At 47.6% G+C, this 26,625-nt stretch overlaps 1 protein-coding gene across 9 annotated transcripts in view; it reads left to right on the top strand.

Moving 5' to 3' along the window:
- The window catches only part of TSC22D3 (TSC22 domain family member 3), a 62,622-nt gene extending 36,397 nt beyond the window's left edge, over window positions 1–26,225 (top strand). For 6 of the 9 annotated variants that reach the window (XM_081115422.1, XM_081115429.1, XM_081115428.1 and 3 more), the window contains exons 3-4: window positions 23,506–23,557; window positions 24,698–26,225. In XM_081115422.1, coding sequence (XP_080971548.1) covers window positions 23,506–23,557; window positions 24,698–24,928 — 283 coding nt within the window. In that variant the 3' untranslated portion in view covers window positions 24,929–26,225. Of the gene's footprint in view, window positions 1–12,214; window positions 12,263–22,007; window positions 22,782–23,505; window positions 23,558–24,697 lie in introns of those variants that run through there. The other 3 variants (XM_081115423.1, XM_081115424.1, XM_081115430.1) reach the window with 2 other exon arrangements.
- The last annotated feature ends 400 nt before the right edge of the window (window positions 26,226–26,625 follow it).

Below are 26,625 nucleotides of genomic sequence, written 5' to 3'. Positions count from 1 at the left end.
CACCAGAGTTAAGTTAGGGCTTTTCAAAATGCTGACACACCAAGCTCAAAAGGTTCGCCATCACTGGTCTAGAGCCTACAGCTTTGGGGTACCAATTTCTCTGCATATTTAAGCCTTGTGACAGTAATATCTCTCACTCTTAGTCCAAATACCAACTGCTCGACCATCCTTCAGCAGCAGCCTCTGAGAGCTGGGCAGTCAAAAGTATGCTGATGTGGACGTGTACATAATTTGTGATCTAGGACCATGGTTGGCAAACCGTGGCTCGCGAGCCACATGCGGCTCTTTGGACCCTTGAGTGTGGCTCTTCCACAAAAAACCACGTGCAGGCGCGCACGTACAGTGCGATTGAAACTTTGTGGCCCATGCGCAGAAGTATTTTGTGGAAGAGCCGGTATTTTGTGGAAGAGCCACACTCAAGGGGCCAAAGAGCCGCATGTGGCTCGCTAGCTGCAGTTTGCCAACCACTGATCTAGGACTTCACAAATGGAGGTTTGTGGGGCTTTTCCCTTCCAGTTTCCTCATGGGGGCACTTCCGATAGTTGGCACCAGCAACATGTCAGCTGCAGTGAGCAAATGGTGTGAGAGAAGAGATTCCAGGTCTTCTTTGGCTACGGTTGATTCCTTATTTCCTCTCCTTTCCCACTTTGGGAGCATTTGTTGCTGTCTGGAGGGCCGGGCAGTGCCAAGACCACAATAAACAGCTTGTCCAGTACACACAAGCTCTTTGGACCCTGAAATGTCAGCTGGCCAACTGGCTCACAGCTAGACCCTGCTGTGTGCCTTTTGCATCCGGCCCTGACAATGCCACTCAACACTTGTAGAACCATATGTCATAGCAACAAGCCTGGGAGTAGGAGCCCCACAGTGACCTGGACTTAGCTCTGGGATGCCAAGCTTAGGGGCTTCACTTAGGGCCCATGGCCAAAAAAAAAAATGCCTTAGGGAACCAGTTCTGCAGGTCTCTGACCAACAAAGTGGCCTTCCCTCCCCCTTGCCCACCCAGGCCAGATAGCCAGATTCCCTATGCCCCATATAGCTGAACTACCGACTGGTGTTGGACAGAAACATCTTGCCCAGTGAAACCTAATGGGGTGCAGGGCACATGCCTCCAGAGGGTACAGACAGAGCACAAAGGGCAAAGGAAGAGGGGGAGAGGCGGTGGGGTTTAGTGACAAGAGTGCCAGGCCAGGATCCAGGAAACCTGGGCTCCATTCCCAGGCCCTGCCACCAACTCCCTTGGCGTCCTTGAGCAAGATCACCCAGAGGGCAGGGTTGGGGGAGCAGGCATAGTGCCAAGACCTTGCCTAGGAAAAGAAGAGCTGCAAAATCTAGTTCATGCCTTCAGGAGGTGGGGATGTAGTGTTTAACCACAAACACTTTCTACTGAAGAGCAACCTTGTTGCTTTTAAATACCTGCTGTGAGGGCTGAGGGCAGAGGTCACAGTTGTACCTTAGCTGGGGAAGGCCCTGTGATTGTCTTCACTTCAGCCTCTTATGGCCACCCAGGACAACTTCTCTGGGGTGTGATGTTTGTCCCTATTCATAAAAGGTTGTATGGAGGAAGCATGTCTCAGCTCACCACCATAGGCAGCCATACCTCAGTATCCCTAATGTTCAGAGACCCACACCAAAACCCTCACTTACTCTCAGGACCTGCCTTCATATCTCATCCCTGAGTGTCCTCTCTCTGGTAGCAACAAATCAGCTGTTTCTGCCCTACATGCTCAGTGAGGACTCATGAGGTTCAACAGTCCTCAATAGCACAAAACACAGTTGATAGAAGCTACCAGTGTCTGACACAGAGTAACTGCTCAATAGATATCTGTTCAAATAAATCTGGACTGGAATAAATTCACAATACTTGCATATAAAAGACTGCATTTAATTGTAGAAACATTAGCACCTACAGTAGGACCAGTTCAGGGGCAGGAGAAAGGAGCCTCTTTGTGACTCTGCAAAAAACAGCATAGGAGCCACCACCTCCTGTATGCATGGAGGGAAGGTAGGATACACCCACTGAGGGTGGGGGAAGGATGTCTGGGAAAAGGGCCAACATACACTTCAGTCTGAAGGCCTCAGACGCTTCCCAGCACAGGAAGGCCCCATGGTGGTGTCTAATTGGCTTTCTAGTTTTTCTATTAGGTAGTGAAGGCCCTGTGACAAAGCTAGGGTAGGGCTGAGCTTCCAGAATCTCTCCTGGAGTTTTTGGATGGTTTCTGGTTATTCCCAACCAGGTGCCAGTTGAGAGAGAGGACCTTGAATGTGATTAGCTTTGCCTGAGGGAGCCAGGAGGACCTTGGCCCGGGTCTTCCTAAATCACGCATATCTCAATGTGCCCTCTCTCCCCCTTTGGTTCAGGGTGTCTGGGAGCCGAGGTCTAGCCTTTGCAGCGTCACTTGCCAGATTCTTGTGCTGTCTATGCCTTCACAGCAGGGTGGGTGAGAAAGAGTGGCCCAGGAGGACAAAACAAACAGAGGAAAGGTCTTTGGGTCTGTTGACGTTATAAGTGCTATTGATTTTACATGATTTTTCCATTGGGAGGACAGTGAGCTGACCTGGTTTTACAGCTGGCTCGGGCTTTGACGCTATTAGGCCATGAACTGAGAATCCAAGAGGCTATGGCTTTATCTCAACACATACTTGATAGTCACCACTCCCAGCAAGGCCAGGCAGGGGCCTCCCAGGGTAGAACATGGGAGGATGTGGGTGGTACAGGCCTCTGTTCTTTCCACATTTTCCTAGGGATACTATATGACCCCGGACCCAAGCACTCTCAGATCTCGCTGAACCTGGATGGTGCCGGGGGAGGTGGGGGTTGGGGGCTTTTCAAGCAAGAAGGCTCTAGACATCAAGCTCAGACAGGAAGAAGATGGTTGAAAGAGCACTGAACTATGAGTTGGTGACTTGGGCTTGTATCCCAGCTGGGCCACTAATTAGCTGTCTGATTTCAAGCAAATGACTTCCCTTCTTCTTGTCTCAGTTTTCTCATCTGTTAAGTGATCGGTAGAACTAAATAATCTCTGAGGTCCCTTCCAGCAGATTTGTAAAAATGCGGAAATTAGGAAGTTGGCGAAGGATATAAAGAATAGAGGAAGAAGCAAGAATGTAACATTCCAGTTCAGTGCAGAAGTGGGAAAATGGGAGAGAAAGAGGTGTGCTGCATCATGGTGGAGTGGAAGTGCCCGGAGACCTAGATCATATTCCCAGTTCTCCCATTAATGAGCTACCTGACCTTAGGCAGGTAATTTCCCCTTTTTGTGCCTCATTCAGGTGGGAAGAATGAGTTAGCTTTTTGCCCCACCCCCACCTCCTGACTATTTTCTTGTTGGGAAACCTAGGTACATACACACATGGGAATAGATTTCAGTGCTCAGTGGTGTGACACCAATAATAGGTGCATTTGGAGAAGGGGCAGGTGATGGTGGCTGCTAGGTAAGACCTTACCTAAAGGTCAAGGGAGGATAGTAAAGAGGAGCAGCAGTCCCAGAATTAGACAGACCTGGATGGAATTATTAGCTCTGGCCCTGCCTGGTTATGTAACCCAGGGCAAGTCATTTGTTCTATCCAACTTATAGTTTCCTTACTCACAATTAAAAAGTAGAGACTTGAACTAGTTGATCCTCAAGGTTCCTACCATCTCCGTGATTATGTGGGAAACGAAATGCAACAAAAAATAGGCCAGAAGATGCCAAGTAGACTAAAGGGAAGAATTTCGCATTCAAGGAGGAAGCCAGCCAGTGTGGATCAGACAAGTTTGCCAGGAGAAAAGAAGGGTGGTGTTCCCAGAGTAACAGTGGGCTGAGGGTGGGTAGCGCAGTAGTGGTGAAGGAGAGGAAGGAGAAGGGGAAAGAAAAGGCAAGGTCATTTCAGAGAATTGATTGAAAGGGACACAAAAGCATGTTTGATGTAAGAGATCTTGGTTGGAGGGCCTGCCGATAGGAGCCACTGCCTCTTCAGTGGGTCTCAGACAAGATGCTGAGGGTGGTAGTGAGTGCTACAGCAGCCTCACCAAAAGCTAAGCTGGGAGTGGAGGGTGGGAAGCTGGAACGCTTTTCAACTGGCAGGCATTCCACAGAGGAGAGGGTGGTCAGGAGCCCATCCTTAAGTATTTGATCCTCTTGGATTTTATACATCACTGATCCCTGCCCATACCCTGAGATTGAGTTTGGGAAGATGTGGAAACTGAGGCCCTGAGAGAGGGGATTCAACCTGCCTGGAGTCACATAACAATTTCATGGCAGGACCAGGAGTGAGAGTTGGTCTCTCTCCTGATTCAGAGCCCAGTTCTTTTGGTTACCACTTCCCCCTCCATTGTATGCTCTTAAGCAAATCCCTGGTTGGAATTGTTGGCCTCTTGAGGAAAAAAAATAGAAGAGAAATCAATTCCAGGTAACTGAGGATCTCAGGGTCTCGGGAGGCTGAACCATGCTAGAAGGTGCTGTGAGCCATTTGGCCACAGAGCCCATGTTTGGGGAGAGAGCAGTGAGGACTGGGTAGGGTGAAGAGTGTGGGTTCTGGAGTCAACTTATCCTCGAATCTCAGCTCCAGCTGTGTGACCCTGGGATGGTCACCAACTCCCTGAGCTTCTATTTTCTCATCTGTCATCTTTAAAGAAAAAGTTACATAGAGTTGTGAGAAATAAATGAAGTAATGCATGAAAAGTGCTTGGCCCAGTGCCTGGTGCATGATAAACTTTCAATAAGTAGTAGCTGTTATCATTACCATTACCTTTAATGGTTTAACAAATGTGAGAGTTTGTGATCTTTCTTACCAACCTCCCATCCCCACCAAAGACCTACATTCTGCACTGTGAACTTCCCTCTTCCCTTACTTGCCTCAGAATCCTGCCACCACTTCAGTTGCTCAGCCTTGGGTCTCTGAGACCACCTTTGTCACCTCCATTATGGGACCAACTTTCTCAGGTGGCCTCTCCAAAGAGTCCCACTTCCTCTCAACCTGCCTGCTGACATAGGGCCCCAGCAACGGGCAGAGGGAGGGAGACGGATGCCAGAGGCCAACAAAATGAGGCCATGCATTGCCGCCCTGTCACTAGTTCCCTGGCAGGGCCTAGCAAGGTCATCTTTTTCCTCTAATCTCCTTTAGGGAGAGGAGGATTGAAGCCTTGAGGGAGCTCAGATGAAAGCAAGGGCTTTGCCCCCACAAATTAGGAGAAAGCTTCCCTGCAGTATTTGCCAGGCCAAAAGACATTACAGCCAAGAGGACTGCCGTTCCCTAGTATAGGAACAAATCTGTTAGAACCATGCTTCCCTAAGGTAGGTGTCATTTTCCAGCCCCTAGGTAAAGCTCAGGGGCCCCTAATTCTGGTGAGGAAATCCTCAGTGAAAATACTCCTGCTTATAGACCTTCGGAAGGAGCTGATTGCTTATGCTGGGAAATTCAGAGTGTCCCAAACTGATCTCAGCCTCATCTCTGGGGGTAAGGTGGGGTCATCAGAGAAATTTGGTGGCACTAGGCCAGAGAGGCCCAAAATAACCTTCTAGCATTCAGGTCATGGAGATGAAAGCCCATCCCATTCTCTGGGTTGAGAGGTGAATGACGAGATGGGTGGGAAGAACAGGCAGGTGGACCTGGTGAATCTAGAGGTGGAGCAGGCAACTGCCTATCTGGCAGGATTTCACAGGCTCCAAAGCAGACTCCATCCCCAAATTTCTCCCAGCACAAGTAACCAAACAATGATGTGTTTCTTGAGCACATGCTGGTTATTCCACATTGTGTTCAGCTTCTGTAGCAAATCATTAAGTTCGGTCATTACCACCCTTCCACCCCCCGGAGCCCTTCCTCTTAAAAGCTTCCATGGGGAATGGCTAAGGTCAGAGCTGGGAAATCAGGGTCATTTGGCACACCAATGGCCCTGGAGAGTGTATGTGGCAAAAGGCCCTTGGATGGTGAAGGAAGGCCTGAGGGTGATAGGATGGGTGAGAGGGGTAGGGTGGGAGATGTTCTTTAAGCAGAGTGGAGGTACACAGGAGACCAAATCTGCCTAAGGGCCAAGCCTTGGAAAGACACAGAGGATCAGAAAAAGGAAGAAGGCAGGCCAAAGGCACATTGGCATTTTTTTTGTAAAGAGGACTCTACCGTGTAACCTGAATGAGTCCTTCAAGCACAGCAGGGTGGGGAACATAATAATCCCTGATATTTGTCCCAGACCTTGCCATTTAGATCTCTCTCTCTCTCTCTCTCTCTCTCTCTCTCTCTCTCTCTCTCTCACACACACACACACACACACACACACGCACAGTCTTTTAATTTTCATAACAGCCCTGTCAAGGTAGATAGGGCATATGGTAATTACTCCCATTGGACAAATGAAAAAACTGAGACTCAGAGAGATTGACTTGCCTAATGTCACACAGACAGTTTTAATGGTAGAGATGGAACCAGAACTTTGGTCTCTCAACTCTCAGGGCAATGAGGCCAGAATTGGCCTCAAAATACCGACTCTTCCACAAAATACCAACTTCTGTGCATGGGCCACAAAGTTTCAATCGCACTGTACGTGTGCGCCCGCACATGGTATTTTGTGGAAGAGCCACACTCAAGGGGCCAAAGAGCCGCATGTGGCTCGTGAGCCGCAGTTTGATGACCACGGGCCTAGGGGAGCATCCAGAGTATGGAGATAACCAACTCCATAGTGTTTTCTCAGGAATTCTGGGAAGGAACCCTGCCCCAGATATATATCAGTCTCTCCTCTCTGGTCACTAATACCTGAATTTGCACTCTTAGAGATTAATTCTTTTGGATAGAAACTGTGGCCACTGTTAAGATGTGGGGGAAAGAGTGGGGACACAGGAGAATATCTCACCACCTGGGAGTGTACCTAAGAGAGGGCCCTGGCTGGAGTAGGATGGAAGCAGTGCTGGCAAACTTTCCCCTTTTGCGTAAGAAGGGGAGGCATTGCGTCAGAGTGAATGCTGGTGACACTGGGAAGGGGTGGGGGGGGTGGAAATCTGGCCTGAGGCAGGCCTAGGAGTGCTCTAATGGGTGACTGCACCAGGAGTCCTTGGAGGAAGGCTGAGGGAGGACTTCCAGGTAGTGTGGGGGAGGGCGGCTGCAGCTGGTAGACAAGGAAGCAGGTTGGCCTAAGAAGCTGAAATTGTGCAGGGGTGGGCGGGGGTGTGGGAGCTATTCAGGGAGCTGGCCTGGAGCCAGGGGCCAGTCCCAAGGGGGTGAGCTGAGGCTTGAGAGTTCTGGGCCCGATTCCAGCCCCTGACCTTGAGTTACCATGCAACTCGGCACTTTTTCTACCTCAGCCCAGACACCCATCAGGTCTCTTATCTCGACTTCCCTGTTTTATAAAAAACTGTGTAAAAAATTACTCTCTGGACTCCTCCTGATGGACCCTGCCCCCCTACAGCCCTTACCACCACCCATACAGCATCCTTCAAGCCTCTTCGGCCTGGTGGAAACTCTTGCCTGCTGCCTTTAATCCCAGGGGCTGTCCCTCCACAGTGCAGGCTGCCCCTGCATGTGATGGTCCTAAGGGTAAGGGCCTGAAGGCCTCACCAAGCTCAAAGGCACAGCTGTAAATAGGTGCATCTGAGAATATCAAGGCTGGGGTTGTTAGGACTAGCAGCAACCATAGAAGTCACTTTTGCCACTCATTCATTCAATTATTACATTTATTGATATTCCAAGGTTGTTCTAAGTAGCCAGGGGCAAAATCAGGCTAGAACCCAGGTCTCCTGACTATTATTCTAATGTTCTTTCCACCATGTTCTGGAAAGCATACAGCATGAGTATAAGGGCATAGTATTTATCCTCTATGTAGAGCCAGACTTTCCTACAGTCAGAGTAGTACCTGGCCTAATTGGCAAGATTTGAAGATCGTTGATAAACAACCTCCCCCCTCAGCTTGTTCCCTTCCCACCACCCATACCTAAAATTATACCACTGACTGAAATCTTTGGATTAAAACCCCTGTGGTTTGACAGCAAAACCTGTTAAGCCAATACCTGCCATTTACACAAAAACATTTCTCTGATTTGTCCTTTAGGCCAGGTGTGGTTGACTTGGGGGAGGTACACTGTGAGTCACCTCAAAGGGGGCATGGCTGGGAAGGTCAGGGAGCCCTCCAGATAGTAGTGAGGGGCCCATGTTACTCCAGGCAGCAAGAGGGCAGAGGTTCCCTGAGGGGACAGGCAGGAGGAAGGTACCTGAAAAGGAAGCAGGAAGGTTCTGAAGACAGATTCCTACTTCACAGTGTAGTCTTCTGGCCAGCCCTGCACCTACACAGTGATGCTCAGTGACATTTTGTTTCAAAATAGGTGTTTACATTGGGTCTTTCCTTATGCTGGATTATACTGAGGCTCTTGTCTCTTCCACAGCCTGGTGACTGAATAGTTTGTACTTAGATTTCTGAGGGCCTTCCCGGAGTCTGGTCAATAGTTGTCCTTAAATAGTCTGCCAGTCCCTGAATTGAAATGCAGTTCTGTCCCATCTTGGCATGCTAGAAGGCGCTCCCCCCTCTCCAGGAAATTGCAATGGAAATCCTTCAGTCAATGGAAAGAATAGCCCCCATTGCAGGGCTTCCCTGCCTGACCCTGATAAGGGCCTGTTTCCAATTCCCCTGCAGGTATGACTAAGGGAGTTCAGTGGCAAGAGACATTCGTGCCTAAAATGCAGTCCTACCTAGAAATCTCAAAACCAAGTGAAATGAAAAAAATAAATATATAAGGGCAATGCCCAGCTAGAAACTGCCAGGAACTTTGGAATCAGACACCTAGGGTTCACATCTGGCCTCTGCCTCTTACTAACGGGGTGACCCTAGGCAACTCACTTAACTTCTCTGAGCCTCAGTTTCTCCATCTTAAAAATGGACCTAATGATAACATGATACCCAACTCCTACTCTCAGCTATGCAACTGTTGATGAGGTTCAAAATGCTAATGGGTATAATGCTCTTGGCACAGTGCCTGCTCAGTAATCAGTACATGGGAGCTACTGATATTATTATTATTGGGACCAGATGTGGCTTTGAGTTCTCCCAGTGATAGGTCAAGACCAAACAGCAGTCCATCCCAGCACTCTTGTTGCATCGAGGTTTTCATTATGTCAGGTTTGCTTAAAGCAAGGCCCACCTGCAGGGCATTCCCTGCGCTGGTGATTCATGGGAGGGGTGCATGCCACCCACCTATTTTAAGCTGTTCTACATTTTCTTCTCTCTGACATGGACGTGTTTACACAGTGGAGGGCAGTCCCAGTCAAAACAAGATGAAAATACACTGCTGGCTGGGAGCCCTAGGCTAACTGGTTTCAAGTCCTCTCCCAGCTGTCAGTGCCTTACAACAGGGCCATGGGGATGGTGGGGGACTGCCCAGCCCTACTCTCCAGGCTTTCTTCATTGGCCCAGCTCTGTCTTGTGGCAGGCAATTTGCCATCACCTGGTCAAGCTACAGTTGGGTTCCAGGGCACCAAAGTTTTACAAGAGTAAGAAGGAGGAGTGCTGAGAAGCAAGGGCTGTCCTGGCCAGCTCTTGTGTGACTATTGTGCCTGCCACCAGGGCTGCCTGATGCACAGGCAGAGGAGAACTGCCAACAGAGAGTGATGGAAAATGGCCAAAGAAAGCTCCCCCAGCAACAACTCCCCTCTTCTGTCTGGCATCCCCCCCACTCAAACTCATTCCTGTGAGTTAATAGGAGGTTCTTGGTTAAAAAAAAAAAAAAAAAAAAAAAAAGACCCTAACAACCACTTATCAGAATCTTCCTGGGGGTCAAATTCTCACCTATGCCAACTTATAAATGAGTAAGTAGAACTTGAGGAGGAGCTGCCCATTTGATGAAGGAGCAAATTAGAAACCCTGGACACTCAGGCAGTTTGGTTTCTTGACAGAGAGTCCAGGAATATTTTGGAACATTTGCCTGTTCCCTAAAACATAAGACTGCCGGTTAGCTAAGATCCATTGTGAGGCCCCGCCCCAGACAGCACTCCACCAGTCTCTATTTAGTGAGCCTGGGTTACTTCTCCCAGAAGCCCCCCACTATTTAGGCCACACTGAACAGATCATCATGTTTCTTCCCTGAGGAAAAATGAAACAGTTCCCCTTTCAAGAAAGACTTTTCACTTTAAAAGGGGTCCTCAAGACTTCAAACCCAAGGGTGACATTAAAGGTGAAACTGTTCTTTATCTTGGTTAGCATCAGTATTTTTAGTCAGGACAGTTTTTTTGTCCCCACGTCCCCCTTCGTTCCAGTTATATGGCTGTCACTTGCTTAGAATCAGGCCTGCTGGCCAGAAATCCCTCTTTGATGTTGCTGCCAGCTGAGACTGGACTGCCCTACCCCTGGGCTTCATCACCCTCCACTGCTCCTCGTGGGTGTCCTGTTCTCAAGTGACCCAGCCCCTCCAGCTAAAGATGGAAACTAAACCAAAGTCTTAGTGTTAGTGGAGAACCAGGAGCATGCGTGCGTGTGGACACACACACACACACACACACACGAATTATCTCTTTTATTGAAGAAGCTGTGCCTTGATTCCAGGTCATTTGTGGCCACTTATTCAATTAAATTGTGTTTGAGTCAGATTTCCCAAGTGTGTTTGATTTTCACTGGTCTTTGTGTTTTTAAATGCAGAGGTGCTCTTAGACAATAACCATCCCCAAATTAAAGTGTTAACACAAGGCAAAGTCATGCATTTGCCTATAGTTCTTCCCCAAAAGGGACTATTAGCAAAGTTCTAACACATCAAAAATCTTTATTTATTTGTTAAGCACGTATTTACCACATTGGGACTGTATGCCAAGCACTGGTCTAAACCCTAAAGGTAAGGTGGTGAAGAAGTTAAGCCCCTGCCCTCACAGACCTTATATTCTAGTCTAGGAAGCCCATCGATGCTCACTTAAGAGCTTGTGTGTTGCCCCCTTTCAGTTGTGGTCTTATCTGGCTGTGCCTCTGGTACTACTTGAAAGATTAGAGGGCCTGCTGATAACTGACTGCTTGTGCTATTGAAAAGGCTCTCCACCATGACCAGTTTGGCTCAGTGGATAGAGCGTCGGCCTGCGGACTGAAAGGTTCCAGGTTCGATTCCAGTCAAGGGCATGTACCTTGGTTGTGGGCACATCCCCAGTAGGGAGTGTTCAGGTGGCAGCTGATCGATGTTTCTCTGTCATCGATGTTTCTAACTCTCTATCCCTTTCCTTTCCTCTCTGTAAAAATTCAATAAAATATATTTTTTAAAAAACTCCTTAAAAAAAAAAGAAAAGGCTCTCCAGACCAAAACCTAATGTATGTCATGGGTCCTAAGTTCAGAGAAGGCTTGCTAAGACCTTCAAGAGACTAAATTTAAATGATGATTCCATTTTAACATTAATCCTTCAGAGCATCCCTCCCTGTAAGCAGTATCAATAACTTGTGAAACCATGGAAATTACAAATGAAACTGGACAGAAAGTTAGCAATGCTAGACTTTGAAATAGCACTGATAAGGCTGATAATTTTTTGAACCATTTTGCAAGCAGTGTTTGGGGACCAAGGGACCCTTATTAATCGTGAAGCATATAATGTTCATTCAGCCCTCTTGTTCACCAAAAACTCAACTATACTGTCTACACGATGTCTACCAAGTATGGAAACATAAGCAAATATATATATCATTGTCAAGGATGTTATCAGCCTGCAAAAATATTATATCTCTATTTCTAGACTTGTGAGTGTCCATAAACATATATACCTTGTATGATGCATATGTTGGGAAGGGAAGCATCATTCCCATTTCATAAATGAGGAGTTGGCAGCTTAGGAGGTTTACAAACCTAAGCATCCCCAAGTTGGTCAATGTGGAAAAAGAACATATTTTCTTTCCACTTGACCAAGTTCATTTATTTATTTGTGGGGGGGGGGTGTTTTAAAATAGATTTTAATTGATTTCAGAGAGGAAGGAGAGAGAGAGGAGAGAGAGAGAGAGAGAGAGAGAGAGAGAGAGAGAGAGAGAGAGACATTAATGGTGAGAGAGAATCATTGATTGGCTGCTTCTTACACAACCCCCACTGGGGATCAAGCCTGCCACCTGAACATGTGCCCTTGACCAGAATCAAACCTGGGACTCTTCATTCCACAGGATGCTGCTCTGTCCACTGAGCCAAATCAGCTAGTGCTTGACCAAGTCCATCTAGAAAGGGTGCTAGAACTGAGTTTCTCAGTGAGTACATCACCCTGATATATGCACTAAGGGAGTCCCTCTCAATTCTTATCTTTACAGGTATACCTCAGAAATATTGTGGGTTCAGTGCCAGACCACCGCAATAAAGCAAGTCACAAATTTTTTGGTTCTCAGTGCATACAAAAGTTATGTTTATACTATACTGTGGCCTAAGTGTAGAAGAGCATTATATCTAAAACAATAATGTATGTACCTTAGTTAAAAATACTTTATTTCTAAAAAATACTAATCATCATCTGAGCCTGTTGGTAAATGGTGCCAATAGACTTGCTCAATGCAGGGTTGCCATAATCCTCTGGTTTGTAAAAATGCAATATCTGTGAAGTGCAATAAAACCAGGTATACCTGTACTTTCTATCTAAGGGCTCAGGACCAGCCCCATAGGCCAAGCCCATTACTGCAGCAGTGTATTGTTGGAGAGAGATCACCTAGCGACATAGCAGATGCCTCTGAATTATCTCCCCAGTGTGCTCAGGCCCCAATACGCTAAGATGTCCAAGGATTATCTGTGAAACTCACTTCTTCTCAACTGTTGAGCTAGTAACTGCCTATACTTGGCCATCCCTTAGTTTCCATATTTACTTTAGCTCTTCTGCAATTCTGTCAATAAACTTCATGGTATAATTAGTTTTAGCAAATAACAGGATGTCAGAACTGTTGACCAGCGTTCGTTACTTTGCTGTTAGAGCTCTATCCCAGGACATAGGGGCCAGTGTTCCTCTTATTTTTTAAGGTGTGTGTCAGGAAGCCTTTCTCAGGCAGGCTCACCACGCTCTGTTCAGTCTATATACCTTTAAGGCTGCTGTGTCGCCACAGCTCTGCCCATGAAGACCTGGGACCTTCTGTCTTTGCTTGGTGGTACAAAGATTTTTGTAAGTATAATTTTTAAAAAATCAGTGCAAAAACTTTGAATTTTCCATTTTTGTGTTTTACCCTTATAGTCCTGCTGTGGCCTTCAAAAGAAGTCTACTTGGTAAGGTGGCTTCAGGACTTAACATTCATTTTGTAAAGAGCGGGGGTGGGGCTATATTTTAGGTTGGGACTAAGAATTTTCATGCTTTTGACCCAAAATGTCTTCTCCTTCCAAACCCCACCCCCAACACGGCTTGTCTCAAGGAGCAAGAGAAGAGGTTAAAAGGGTCAATCTGTTCCTGACAAGCAATCAGGAAGTCCAGGCCTTGGGGGAACCTTAGACTTTGTTTATTTAGCCCAAACCTAGCAGACAGTATAAATTAAACATAAAAATAAAATAAAATAACAAAACATAGGCTGGATGCGTACCACAGAACAGTGAATTTCTCTTCTGCTTTCCCCCTGGGAGAGGGGAGTCTGTGAGCAGTGGGCTTCCTGGCCAGGGAGGCACTCATGAGTCATAGGATGGGGTGAGGATGGTAAGGGAGAGGAACACAAGGCATGGATCCGGGTGGGGATGGGCATGTTGGCAAGTCTCTGTAGTCAGCTCCAACAGGCTTCTGAGGGGGAATGAATCACACCCCTCCAGTCAGTCTCTGAATGGACCAATGTTTGGTGGGATGCTGACAGCCAAGGGCTGCAGGAGAGCTGGCGTTCGTAGAAGGTAGACAAGGCTGGTTAATTGACCAAACTGTGCAGTTGGAGAAAAATCAAACCCATCCCTGTTCTCTCCCTGTACCCGGATTCTTCTTTCTACCCTCCCTGTGATATCTGCCCCCATGTCCCCAACCTCTCAGGCCAAGAGTTCCAATCAACAGATGTGAAACATCTTAGAAGCAATCTGGTCTTCATAACAGAGAGGCAAATATTGCCAAAGACTGATTTATAAATCAGAGCAGGTTTGGATTTTCCTACTAAAAGCAATTCTCATTCATGTTCTGATCAAGTTTTCAGGAGTGATAGGAAAAGAGATGGCTGAACAGATATTAGGCCTGGGATATGCTGAACCCCATCATGGGGCGTTATCCAAAGTGGGTCTTGGTGATTCTCACATTTAGACCAGTGGTTCCCAAAAGCAGTTCCATGGACTGAGACCAGAAGAGCTGCATCTATATCATCTGAAAATACCCTTCCCTAGCCACAGACCTATTCCACCAAAATTTCTTGGGCTAGAGCCCAGGACATCTGTATTTTCCACCAGCTCCACTAGTAGGTCTTAATGGTAAGAAACTCATTTCTTTTCCTCCATAGTCCAGTAGTTTTGTAATCCTGATCACTCTTGAAAGTAATATGATAATTTAGTTCATACTTAAGTGTTTGTAAATAATAGTGGCAGAATGTGGCACTTTCCCAGGGCTTTTTGCATTGGAAAAAACTTTTCTAATTTTTCAAAGTGTAAAGAACTCCATTAGAATCTTGGATGGTGATGTTTGTAGGCACTGTCATAGTCAGGTTGGGCAAACAGCTTGGACTAAGAAGAATTTATCACGGTGCCCTTCAAATAATACTTCTCAGGTAGCCAGTCACATGGCATCTATGGACTGACTCAAGTTAGTATTCCTCACAAGGAGCCTGTGGGAATCATTTCTTAGGTGTTCACCTGATTCATTGTGCACAAATGGTACTTATTTTTACTTCTCTTTCATTTTAATGTACAGTAGACATCTTTGAAAATTATGGACCTGGCAGCACCAGGACTTCCTGTTCCTGGTATATAGTTTAAGGCTACAAGTTGGTTCTCCTTATATCCACCTGACTGCCACTCCATGCTTTCCTTAAGACCCTGTCACCTATGACGCCTGCACAGCACACAGGCAGCTCTGGACCTCAGAGAGAGCAGAGGCTATGGCTTTTGATAATCATAGGCTTGTTTAGGGAGTCCTGCTTTGCAATCTTGCCATGCTTGTTGCTTTACTATCCCTTCGGATCATGAGGAAGCTGGCAACAGGAGAGGGAGAGGCAGAGGCAGAGAGAGAGAGAGAGAGAGAGAAAGAGAGAAGGAATGAATTATGCCCTTCTGCCTGCCTATCTCTGTGAATTAGAATTTGCAAAAGGCTGAGAGGGTGTTTGCATAAATGTGTGTGTGTGCTTCCGTACTTCTCTTTCTTCCTGATAAGGGGTGTGTATTCCTTGTCAGCAATTCTGAAACTGGCTGAGAGGCCTTCCTTAACCCCTCCCAGCACTTCTTTGAGTTCCCTGGCTCTGTTCCCATGGCTGGGGGGCCCTGCCCAGAGAGAAGTTTGCCTTGTTTCTCTCCTTTTTGTTCTGGGAGTAGTGTGTCCCCTGCCCTCTCCTGCCATTGCCACCATCTAGACTGCCTTCTCTTCTTCCAGGAAACCCCAGGTGGGGAGGGGTGTGTGTGGCTGAAGAATCAGGGGGCCTTTGCAATTTCAGAGCCTCTCTTCACAAGTCAGAGTCCCACAACAGAGGATCAAGGAGCTACCTTAAATGAGCCCATGGTGAATAGCTCTTCTGTGAGGTAAGTGAGGGCCTCAGGCATACAATGTGAGAGCCCAGTGAGGCTCATAATGCTTACCCATCATGGCCCAGGAGCTGAGTGCCTGAAAAGGCTAGCATTATTACTGTGGTTTTGTTCCCCAAGGAACCTGTACCACTTCAAAGGTCACTCATTCTATAGTGGGACCCACAGTGGAGCCAGGTGTACCACCTCAGAGTCCCTGGCCTCTTCATAGGCCCCTAGTCTGCTGGCCTCATATCCCCAACAAGATCCTCCTGGTTCTTGTCTTCCAAGTATTGCCAGTGGCCCAGAGTCCTTCACATAGCACTGAAAGTAACCTTGGCAACTGCCAGAAAAAAATGGTTTAGAATTTTGACTCTTGGGACTGCTCCAATGAGTAGAAGAGATGTAGAGAGTCTCAGATAAGCTAGTGGAAGGCTGGTGTAGACAAGCATGGTGTGGTCATGTTCTTGCTGCTTTCTTTCCCACCCGCTGGGGAAGATGCAGTGGGTCAGGATTCCCAGCGGGTGGACCATGATGAGGAGGACTATTTGCCTATTTGAAGTTGCTTGCCACTCTGGGAGTGTAAGATGCAACAAGGGTAAGACTGAGAGGAACTGGCAAAAGAAGAAAGGCCAAGAAGGTTGGCAGGTAGAGGTGACCCCCCACATTAATCACAGACACCCCCTTCTCAGAAGGAAGGAGCTGGTAACTCAGAGAACAAAGACCTGTGACTTCTTCCCTTCGTTTACAAATTCTATGGGTTAAGAAATGGAATCAAAGTGGCATTGTTTTCCACAATGTCAGAGGAGCCTTAAGTCCCAGAGCAACTCCAAGCTTTGTGGCTACTGTGTTATCCCCATCTAGATGGGCACAGGCCAAAAGGCAGGTGGAAAGTAAAAAAAAACAAACCACACACACAAAAAAAAAAACACACAAAAAAAGCATGCCCAATTCTGAGAATGAAGTGATGCCCAAGGATGGCAGTGGTGTTGGCCTTCTTATACCCCATAGTACCCTCCTGAGCACTCTCAAGCTCTGGGCTTTGTCCTGAAGCAAACATTTCACTGAGACCTAACAGTAGGGAGACTTTTGAAGTTGCCACAGGCCCAGGGTACTCTGGAAGGAAACACAATTTTTTACTTGTACTACCAGTTTTTTAAAAATTTCGCTGACATGTGCTTGCACTTTGAATAGGCTTTCAAGCAACTTCGAATTGAATTAAATTGAACTGAATTGAATTGAATGGTAAAGGCAACTAGTGTGGGAAGCAGAGAGGAGAAAGATATTCCATTTACCAAGGTTAATTTTACAATCTCTTTTTCAGTAATATCTATTTCATACTTGTAGATGGGTAATGGTGAGGGTAGAAAATGAGAAAGGAGAGGGCTTGGAAAAATTGTGGAGGTAAATTTTACCAGCTGCAAGACATAAGAGGAAGGGAGACAGGCATAAATATTGACACAAGGTTCATGAAATTTAAGATCCACTGAGCTAAACTACATTCCTGGATAACACTGTCAATACCTCCAGTCTTGCTGAGACACCAGGACAAACCGTTCCACCCATAGTTAGTTAGCTACCAAAGTTGGGGTGATGAAGGTGATTTGACAAGAGTACTTTTGGATTTCTCTGACTGAGGGTAAGTGGAGTAGAACACCTTGTCAAAATGGACTTTGGTTCTGCTTGTCATCCCTAATGTCATTCAGAGATTGTGAAACTCACTGGGATCCTGTCCAGGAGGGAGCTGAAAGGCACAATTCATTGCTCCTGCCATCATTCAATGCCAGAGTTTGGCCCAAATTGGGTACTAGAATTGCTTTTCCAAGAGCATGTGTCCATCTCCATGAGGACTCTGCTTGGGCTCCTACCATCGCCTTTAGCATCTGTGTCCGCAACCTCCTCCCCATTTTCTTGTCCCCAAAAGTCGGGATTCTGGGCCATGGCCATCCTGGGATGTTAACATGACCCACAGAGGACAAGGTAATTTCTCTGTCACTTTCTTTTCTTCTTGCTTCCTTCTGGAGTCTGGGAATTTTCCATGAAGCCAAAGTCACGATGTAAGTGGCAGCGGTTTCCTGTCTATAGTTTTCCACACTGGAGTGGAAATAGAGGGAAAGAGAGAAGAAAAGAGAGAAGCAAGGACAAATTTAACGGTATCATTTCATCCTTCTTGTTCCCCCAGCCTCTTCAAAAAAAAAAAAAAAAAAAGGGACAAGTAAGTAATTAGAAGTAGAAAGACTTAAAACAGATCCAGAGACAGAGAAGCATCTATCAGACCATCAAACCTCAGAGGGAAGGTAGGGGAGAGTGGGGGGAGGGTGGGGGCAAGGGGGGAGAGATCAGCCAAAGGACTTGTATGCATGCATGTAAGCCTAACCAATGGACACAGACACCGGGGAGGGAGGGGTGAGGGCATGAGTGGGGGGTGGGGGGCAATGGGGGGATAAGGATACATATGTAATACCTTAATCAATAAAGAAAAAAATTTTTTTAAAAAAGAAGTAGACAGACCTTCCTCCGGAATGGGCCCCGGAAGGGAGCCTCTGTGGAAGAGTAAATGGGAGGGCTGTTTTGCAGTGGCCCCATGTCCCATTAACTGTTCTAATGCTCCCGTGCTCAATATCTTTTTTTTATTTCATTTTCCAGTTCCTAACCCAGTATTTGCTTTGTGGCTTGTCCTGCACCTCTTGCATCGTGTCTTTTTCCACTTCTCCTGACACTAGACCCTGTGTTTTGCTGGCAACATTGCTGAATCTTTGGGTGGAACATTCCCTGTAGAAAATAAGGAAGACTTGCCTATAAATAGTTTCCTTTAGGCTGCGTGGTACACAATGCTTCAAGTGTGACAAAAAGGGAAGTGAGATGTTCCCCCTCATTGCCACCCCTAACCCACCGCCCCCACCCTGAGTCTGCTCCCCAACCCTTGGCAGCTTGCTGAGATCCTGCCCACGGGTTCTGTGGTCCAGACTGTCCAGTCTCCATCCCACTGTCCTCTGGGAACCAGAAGTAGGAAGGGCTCTTGTCCTAGAGAGTCTGGCTTTTGAAGTGGAACAGACCAGTGGGAATACTGAGACACTTCTTCCAGCTCAAAGGGGACAAGTTGGCGTGCAGGGCCTCCTGAAATGGAGGAAGTCCTCTCCGTCCTCATTATATCAACTTCCATCTAGAAGGCTGTCCCTGAGAGAGGGACGGTCAGCTATATCTGTTTAATTGCAGAATCTCATGGCTGTAGGGCTATAACTGAGAGCCAGCAGAGGACCTGGCTCATAAGCTGAGTGCTCTTGCTGTGCTGGTTCTGGGTCCAGCCTACCTCGTAAATGTAGGGTGGGAGAAAGAGATTTTAGAAACTTTTTACATAAAATTGTTGGGCTGTTGAATTCATAATCCACTATTTCCTGCCTGGAGCCTACCTCAAAGCCCACAGGACACAAGGACTGCTGAGAGCCTCATGGATCAGCACTTGACTCAGAAAAGTTAGATCAGATAATAGATATCTTTCTTATACAGGACAAGCTTCCACTTACTGCAAAGTCTGACACAGCTATTCTGGGCAGAGGAATTTTCTGGTGTGCTGAGGGTTCAGCAGAAAACCTTTTGGGTTCTTCCTACTTCTCATCCATCCCCCCACCTTCCCTTGTTTGAAAATCTTTCTACAGGGACACTTATGTCTGTCTTCCCTTAGCAAGCCCTGGGATCCTGGGATTCAGCCACTGTTTGATAAGGGAGGATTACAAGGAGCCATCTCACTTGGCTGGTGGCTGGCAAACCAAAGGTGTAGAGGGGATGTGAGATTGGCTGAGTGTGGGCTGAACCTGGGACATCCTTTCAAAGTTGATTTTTAAACTAAGTCCCTGACAATAGCTTGTTTTCTTGTCATTGGCTTCGTTCTCTTAAAAGCTGAGCACAGCAGGAATAGAAATAAAGGGAGTTAATTAGGGTGCCAGTTTATGGGGCCCTGGGAACTGGAAGTTAGACTGAATTGTGAAGATTACTCCAAGACACCACACCTTATTTGGGATATTGTATACCCCAGGACTGCAAGCCACCTGGTTGGATTAATGTTTTCAATTCCATAGACAGAGAGAGCTTTCTTTGATGGCTGTGTGGCTGCCTTTCAAAATTATATGGATAAGCACAGCCCTCATATTAAAAAAAAATTGGACACTTTTGATATTCTTCCTGTCCCCTGATACTGCTGTCTCCTGCCACGAGTGTCAGAAAAGCCGGCTGTGCTCACAGAGCTCAAAGTCAGCCTCTGGAACTCTCTCTAATACTGCTGCTGGAGTCCCAGGGGTACTTCTCCTGCCCCTCACCCTTTCTTACATCTCACCACTTTCCTTGCACCTCCAAACCAACCCCCAGCTACCTGGCATTACTCATTCAACAAACCTATCCCTGCCCCATAAGACAAGTAAGTGTAGTAGGAACAAGGTCTGTAGGTCAGGGCTCTGAAATTTACTAGCTGTGCCATCTTGGGCAAGGAAGGTTCTCGGACCCTCATTGCCATAGTTTCTTTTAATTGTAAAATGGTGACAGTGCCTACTCTGCAGGGTTTGTGGCATATCCAGCACAGTGTCTGGCCCATAGACAATGATGCTCAGTTAATAGTAGCTGTTATTATCAGTGGGTCTCAAACTCAGCATATTTTTAATTGAAGTATAATTAATGTACATTTCAAATACAGCCTAGCTAGCAAACTTAATGTCTTTTCTTTTCTCTCCCCAAACTACCTGGATTTCTCTACCTCCATCTCCATGTAAGGGAGTCCCCCCTAAAGGAGCTGTTATTTCCTCTGTCCTATGCCCTGTTCCTGGTGGTGTTTTTTTTTTTCTCCTGTCAACATAGCTTATTTATCTCTCCCTTTTAATCATCTCCCTTGGAATCTTGGGGTGAGTAGCAACAGTTAGTTTAGGGAAAATTTACAAACTGATGAAAAGTCAACTCAGAGACTCTTTCTGGATTAAGAAAGCTCTATGTAGCACAGAAGACAGGCTAATATATCAGAAAATTAATTCCAATATCAATTAAGCTCCAGATTTAAGAGGGTTTTTTCCCTTAGCTAATGTTCTTAATGACATACAAATATAGCCTGGACTTTGTTCTGCCTACTACACAAGGTTCTTAGTGCAAACACCATGATCAGACAGCTTGTGACCTAAATGTAACATAATATCCTGAGATTGGGATTGTCTCCCACCTAAACTGAGGTGAAGAAAAACAGCACCCCTGGCTAGTGTAGTACGTTTGCTTGAATAATTCTGTTTCTAATCCTTTTGAAAACAGAATGGCCCTTGTACACATACTATACCACCAGTGGGGTCCAATGGGAGCCCCACGTCATAGTAAATTATATTGGCTGTTTAGTGACATAACTGCTCTGGCAGCCTGGAGAAAATAAAGGCCTTCAGACTGGGCTTCCCCGGGGGGCCTTGACAAGGATGGCAGTGCCAGGCACCTGTTTAGGAGAAATATCCTGAAGCAAATAATAATTACCTTCTTTGCTGATAAGAGTCTCCCAGTATTTTTCCAACAGCAAGATTGCATTAAGGTATTTCCTTGGACCACAGCCTGAATCACAAACTGATACGTGAATATTGGCCCTAACCTCAGTCAAACTATTGTATATGTGGTGGAACCCAATGTTCTCCTTATGGCCCTGAGTTGTTGTAAATAATACTTTCAGTTGCATCACCTGTTCTTGTTGTGGCTGGGTTACTCCTTCTGGCTGCAATTCTGTGTGTACCCACAAGGTGGCCTCGCTTAGGAAAGAGCTGTAGAAAAGGACCTCAAGCCTCTGATGTCTTTTTTTTTTTTTAAGTTTGAGCCTGAAAAGGTGAAAATATAGTTTGATGGAAACATATATACCTCTTGATAGGCAACAAACCTCATTTAGCTTGTGACTTGGAATTTGTTTGTGCCTGAAGTACCCTCTAATCCTGTGTATGGCTGGACCTATCACAGGTGTTTTCCTGGGATGGTTTATACATATAGTCTTGGTTTGTAGTTTTGCTGTCTTTTTCTGTTTATAGGAAAGTAACAGAATATTGTTTTGAAAAATATGAACATGAAATCATGGATAATGTTGAATGTTGAATGCAGAATAGGGTGTGGAAACCAAAGAGAAAACAGCTGGCATCTGTGGTCATTCCAGTGCCCACTCTCCTACCATTTCCTCTCACATCCTCTGTCACCCACCTGGCTGCCAGGTGCTCCCTGTACATGTTTCCCTACTCATCTGAGCTCCTGGACACTCTCTCCTCCACACAGGCATATTGGCATGCACAGATTTGCTCAGATGCGTGCACACATCCCATGCATGTCACAGATCTGTGCACGTGTTGGTGCACAGACAGGCATATCCAGAGGAGGAGCTGAGTGGGTAGGTGCTAGCGTTGGCGCAAGTCAGCGTGCCACTGGTTGGGTGAGGGGACATGAGGGTGACAGACTGTGCAAGAGAGAGACTGAGAAGGCAGGCAGTGGGAAGAAGGCAAGGCTCCTCGTGGTTAGGTTGGGTGCCTAGGGAGTGTGGTGTGTGATAGCATTGCAAATCCATAGGGATGTATTGGCTGACCCCTAAAGAAGGGTTTTTTAAACCAGCACCGCCCTCTACTGCACGCTATCTACTGTTATGGCATTTGTATTAATTTCTCTAAGAAATCAGTTCCAGTTTGGTTTTTACCGATCTCCAGAGCCCTCTTTGGAGACGCCAGTTGGCACAAGAAAGTGCTGAACTGTTTACAGTCCCAGCCTCAGGTTCAGGGAGCGGATGTGGTTTCACTGGGCCACAAAGCCCCGTACACAACTCATTTGCATGACTCCTGACGCCATGTGACGCAGCCGGCTCCTCCTATATAAAGAAGCAGGAGCCGAAATATCTCTGAGTCTGGGTTGGACTAGCGGCCGTGGAGTTTGTGACACACTAGGTGACACCCCTCGAGCCACTTCCCTTCAAGTCCGGAGCGCTTGCCTGGCTTTAGGTCCTCTCGGCAGCGTTTGCCCCCCTCCTAGCCCCAGGGTCGGACGCCCAGAGTCCAGCCCCGAGCAGCGTGCGAGCAGCCCCGGCTGACAGCCCAGCCCGCCCAGCCCGCCCCAGCTCCCCGGCAGCCCAGCCATGAACACCGAAATGTATCAGACCCCCATGGAGGTGGCTGTCTACCAGCTGCACAATTTCAACATCTCCTTCTTCTCTTCCCTGCTTGGAGGAGATGTGGTTTCCGTTAAGCTGGATAACAGGTAAACTACTGGCCAAAGCTCCCTAGCGGGCACAGGCGGAACCTAAGCTGAGAGCGGGACCTCTGAGCTAGCGGTGCGCCGCTGGTCCTGGTTCCCGGCGGTGCAGCATCCTGGGAAGGGGCGGGGGTAGGGTACGCGGAGGGGGGTTGTCACTGCCGCGCCGGGATCCGCCTTTGGAGCGTCCCTGCGGCCCCTGCGCCGTGAGAACAGCTGCTGCAGCCCGAGGCTCAGGCAGCCAGAGACAGAGGGGCGGCGGGCAGGGCTGGGCGGGGGGCTGGCTGTGCGCTGGGCGCTGCTGGGGAGCAGGCCGGAAGCTTCCAAGCCCAGAAGGAATTCCTAGCTAGCTTCGGAGCTCGGTAGGTTTACTTGGGACCTTCTGGGCCAGAGCCCAAAAGGGCCTGGGGAGGGGAACTCCCGGGGTCGCAAGCCCCATTGTTTGCCCGCTCCCAGGCTAGCGAACAGGCCATGCTGGTCCACGCGCCCCAGGACCGAGCGCTGCTGCACGCTAGCTCTGGGCGGTGGCGGCGGGGAGCCAGCCTGGGTGGGGAGGTGCAGCTTCTGCAGTGGTCAAGACGGGACCTGGGGACAAAGTGCCTGGAAATTCGGGCCAGGGAGGCGGGACAGAAGAAGAGCTGGGGCAGATGGAGGACTTTGGCCACAGCTATCAGGTACTCAGAGTGGAAGTGAGGTGGTTAACACGGCTGCTTTGCTTTTGTCTTGACAGTGCCTCTGGAGCCAGCGTGGTGGCCTTAGACAACAAGATTGAGCAGGCCATGGTGAGTGGCATCACTGTGTCATTCCCATCCCCAGACCTAGCTGCTGCTTATGTAACTGGGCATGACTGAGGGGGTGGATGCAAAAGCCATTAGCCAAGAAGCCAACCGCCTGCTTTCTATCCCCTTGCAGGCCTTAAGTAGAGTCCCATTACGAGGCACCTTTGAGGGCATTTCCAGTCTACCCTCCTTGATGGGCCCCCTCCTTTCTTCCTCTCTCACCCATCCTGGCTCTTGGCAGCAGCCTCTGGCTCCCTTCTAGGCCCATTGCAGGGCAATGAGCTGAGACACTTTGTCTGCATCTCGCATTTGGCAGCAACCAGAGCTCATTGGATGCTGCAGCCGCACTGCAGTGCCTCTGCAGAGCCTGGGCTGGGGTCAGGAGTCGGGAAGGAACAGGAAACAAAGCACCGGACTCCTAACCCCTCCCTTTACCAGGTAGAGGTCATGCTCCACCTCTCAGGGGGTTAAGGCAGTCAGCAGTTAGCAACCACTTAATTGTGCCCTGGAGCCTAATGACACAGTTCCAGGACCCCAGTGCAGTAATCAAATTCAGAGACGATACAGCAATCAGGTACTTTTCCCCAGGGCAAGTGTCTTGTCACACCAGACTTTTGGACAACTGCAATTCAGTGTGCTGGGTCATGTGGAGAGAGGAGACTCCAAAATTGCCACTTTTATTGTCTTGGAGAAGATGCATAAAGCAAAAAGCAAACAAACAATAACAGTGTGGGGTACATTGAAGGTCCTCCCTGAGATCTAGGCCAGTAGCAGGAACCTATGTGGAAATGGGGATATAGCCAACCACCAGCAACCAGCAGAATTCTCACCCAAAATGCTCCTAAGTGGCCAGCTTTAAAAGTCATTAGAAACTTGTAGGGGGGATCCTGTGTAGCTCAAAACTGGGCTCTCAACTCAGGTGTTGCCTTGACCATGCAGCTCTGCTAAGCAAGCATTTAGGTGCTTTGGAGAAGGGTGCAAGAAGAATAGGGCTGCGGAGCCAGCATGCTGAGGGGTTGCTGAAGGAAGGTTGGAGGTAGGTGGCATAAGAGACAGCATAGGCACCTTGATGGCAAGATGAAAGTGCTGTGGAGGAGCCGTGTTGGCTAACGAATGGCTTTGTTGTGATTTCCTCTGTGACAGGATCTGGTGAAGAATCATCTGATGTATGCTGTGAGAGAGGAGGTGGAGATCCTGAAGGAGCAGATCCGAGAGCTGGTGGAGAAAAACTCCCAGCTGGAGCGTGAGAACACCCTCTTGAAGACTCTGGCCAGCCCAGAGCAGCTGGAGAAGTTCCAGTCCCGTCTGAGCCCTGAGGAGCCAGCTCCTGAAACCTCACAATCGCCTGAGGCCCCTGATGGTTCTGCAGTGTAAGTGGCTCTGCCCTTAGGGTGGGCAGAGCCACTAAAATTGCTCTACCTAGTTCTTCCCAGTTTGTTTTCGGCTCCCCAAGCGTCATCTCACGTGGAGAACTTTACACCTAGCATAGCTGGTGCCAAGAGATGTCCCAAGGACATGGCCACCTGGGTCCACTCCAGTGACAGACCCCTGACAAAGAGCAGGTCTTTGGAGGCTGAGTTGCATGGGGCCTCATCACCCCAAGCCAGTGAGCCTCTAATGCCACCGTGCCCTTGGGGCTCCCAGGGCCCGGGCAACTTTGCTGTGACTGGCAAAGGAGAAAGGTAGTTTGACATGTGATGCCAGTTTGCTCCTGAAAGTATAAGGGGGTCTGCTTTTCATTTCCATGGACATCTTTAACAGCTTCACCTGACAACGACTGTTCCTATGAAGAAGCCACTTGTGTTTGAAGCAGAGGCACCCTCTCTCTTATCCCCTGCCTCGCCAAAGCAGGGCCACAGATGGGAGAGATTGAGCCAAGTCAGCCTTCTGTCGGTTAATATGGTATAATGCATGGCTTTGTGCACAGCCCAGTGTGGGATTACAGCTTTGGGATGACTGCCTACAAAGTTCTGTTTGGTTAGTAATGGCATAGTTTTTCTATATAGCCATACATGCGTATATATACCCATAGGGCTAGATCTATATCTTAGTGTAGTGATGTATACATATACACATACACCTACGTTTTGAAGGGCCTAAACAGCTTTGGGAGTATTGACCAGTTCCTTATCTCTTAAGGCTAATTCTTTGACTATGTTCATTTACCAAATTGATCCAGTTTGTCCTTTAGGTTAAGTAAGACTAAAAAGTAAAAGCAGGGAGTGGGCCAGTCTCTGAATGCGGCCACGGATGCCTTGCTGCTGCAATCTTTGCCGCGTCTGTCCTCTGAAGACGTGTGAGGTCCTCTTTTGAATGCCTAACCCACCATTCACTGGTGCTGACTACATAGAATGGGGTTGAGAAAAGATCAGCTGGGACTTCATATTGTTATTAAAAATTTTTTTTAAATGTTTGTGGAAAACTTTCAAGTGAAGAGAACAGTTGGCTTGCTGGTGTCCTTCATGGACAAGGGATGAACAAGGCAATGGCTTTGATATGATGGTGCCTAGGTGATGTGCTCAGGGAGCTTGTCTCTAGGAGGTTCTGTGGCAGTGAATACTTTTCACTTTCTGACAACTTATCCTGATGTATGTCTCCAGGATTTGGATTTTGATTTCTCAGATGTAGCTTGAAATTTCAATAAACTTTGCTCTTTTTTTCTAAAAATAAACCTGGTGTCTGAGTATAAATGGAGTGGGTGGCAAAGGCCCCTCGTGGTTGGGAGCACTGTTTTCCTGATTCACTAACCATCATGAGTATCCCCTAAATGGCAGGCCTATGATCCTGTGTAACTAACATGATACCCACATTGTATTGATGAGGAAGCTGAGACTCAGCCAGTTTAAGTGCCTTGCCCAAAGTCACACAGCTGTTATGGAAAATTGGGACTCAACCCCACATCCATCCCTCCCTGCCCTGCTCCTGCTTTCATATAACATCTTCAAAGTGAGTAGCAAGGTGACGACTAACACACAACCTCAGCTAGAGGGGTAACCTGGAGCGAGAATATCTTAAAAAGGCCTAAAAGAAAAGGGAAGGTTATACATGTGAGTAAGAAGAAAGGAACCAAA

This window comes from Myotis nattereri (genome assembly GCF_964212035.1).
Source record: "Myotis nattereri genome assembly, chromosome: X".
In the NCBI taxonomy this organism is placed as follows: domain Eukaryota; kingdom Metazoa; phylum Chordata; class Mammalia; order Chiroptera; family Vespertilionidae; genus Myotis; species Myotis nattereri.
The sequence above is the reverse complement of the archived record's forward strand: the minus strand, read 5'-3'. Positions and strand labels throughout refer to the sequence as shown.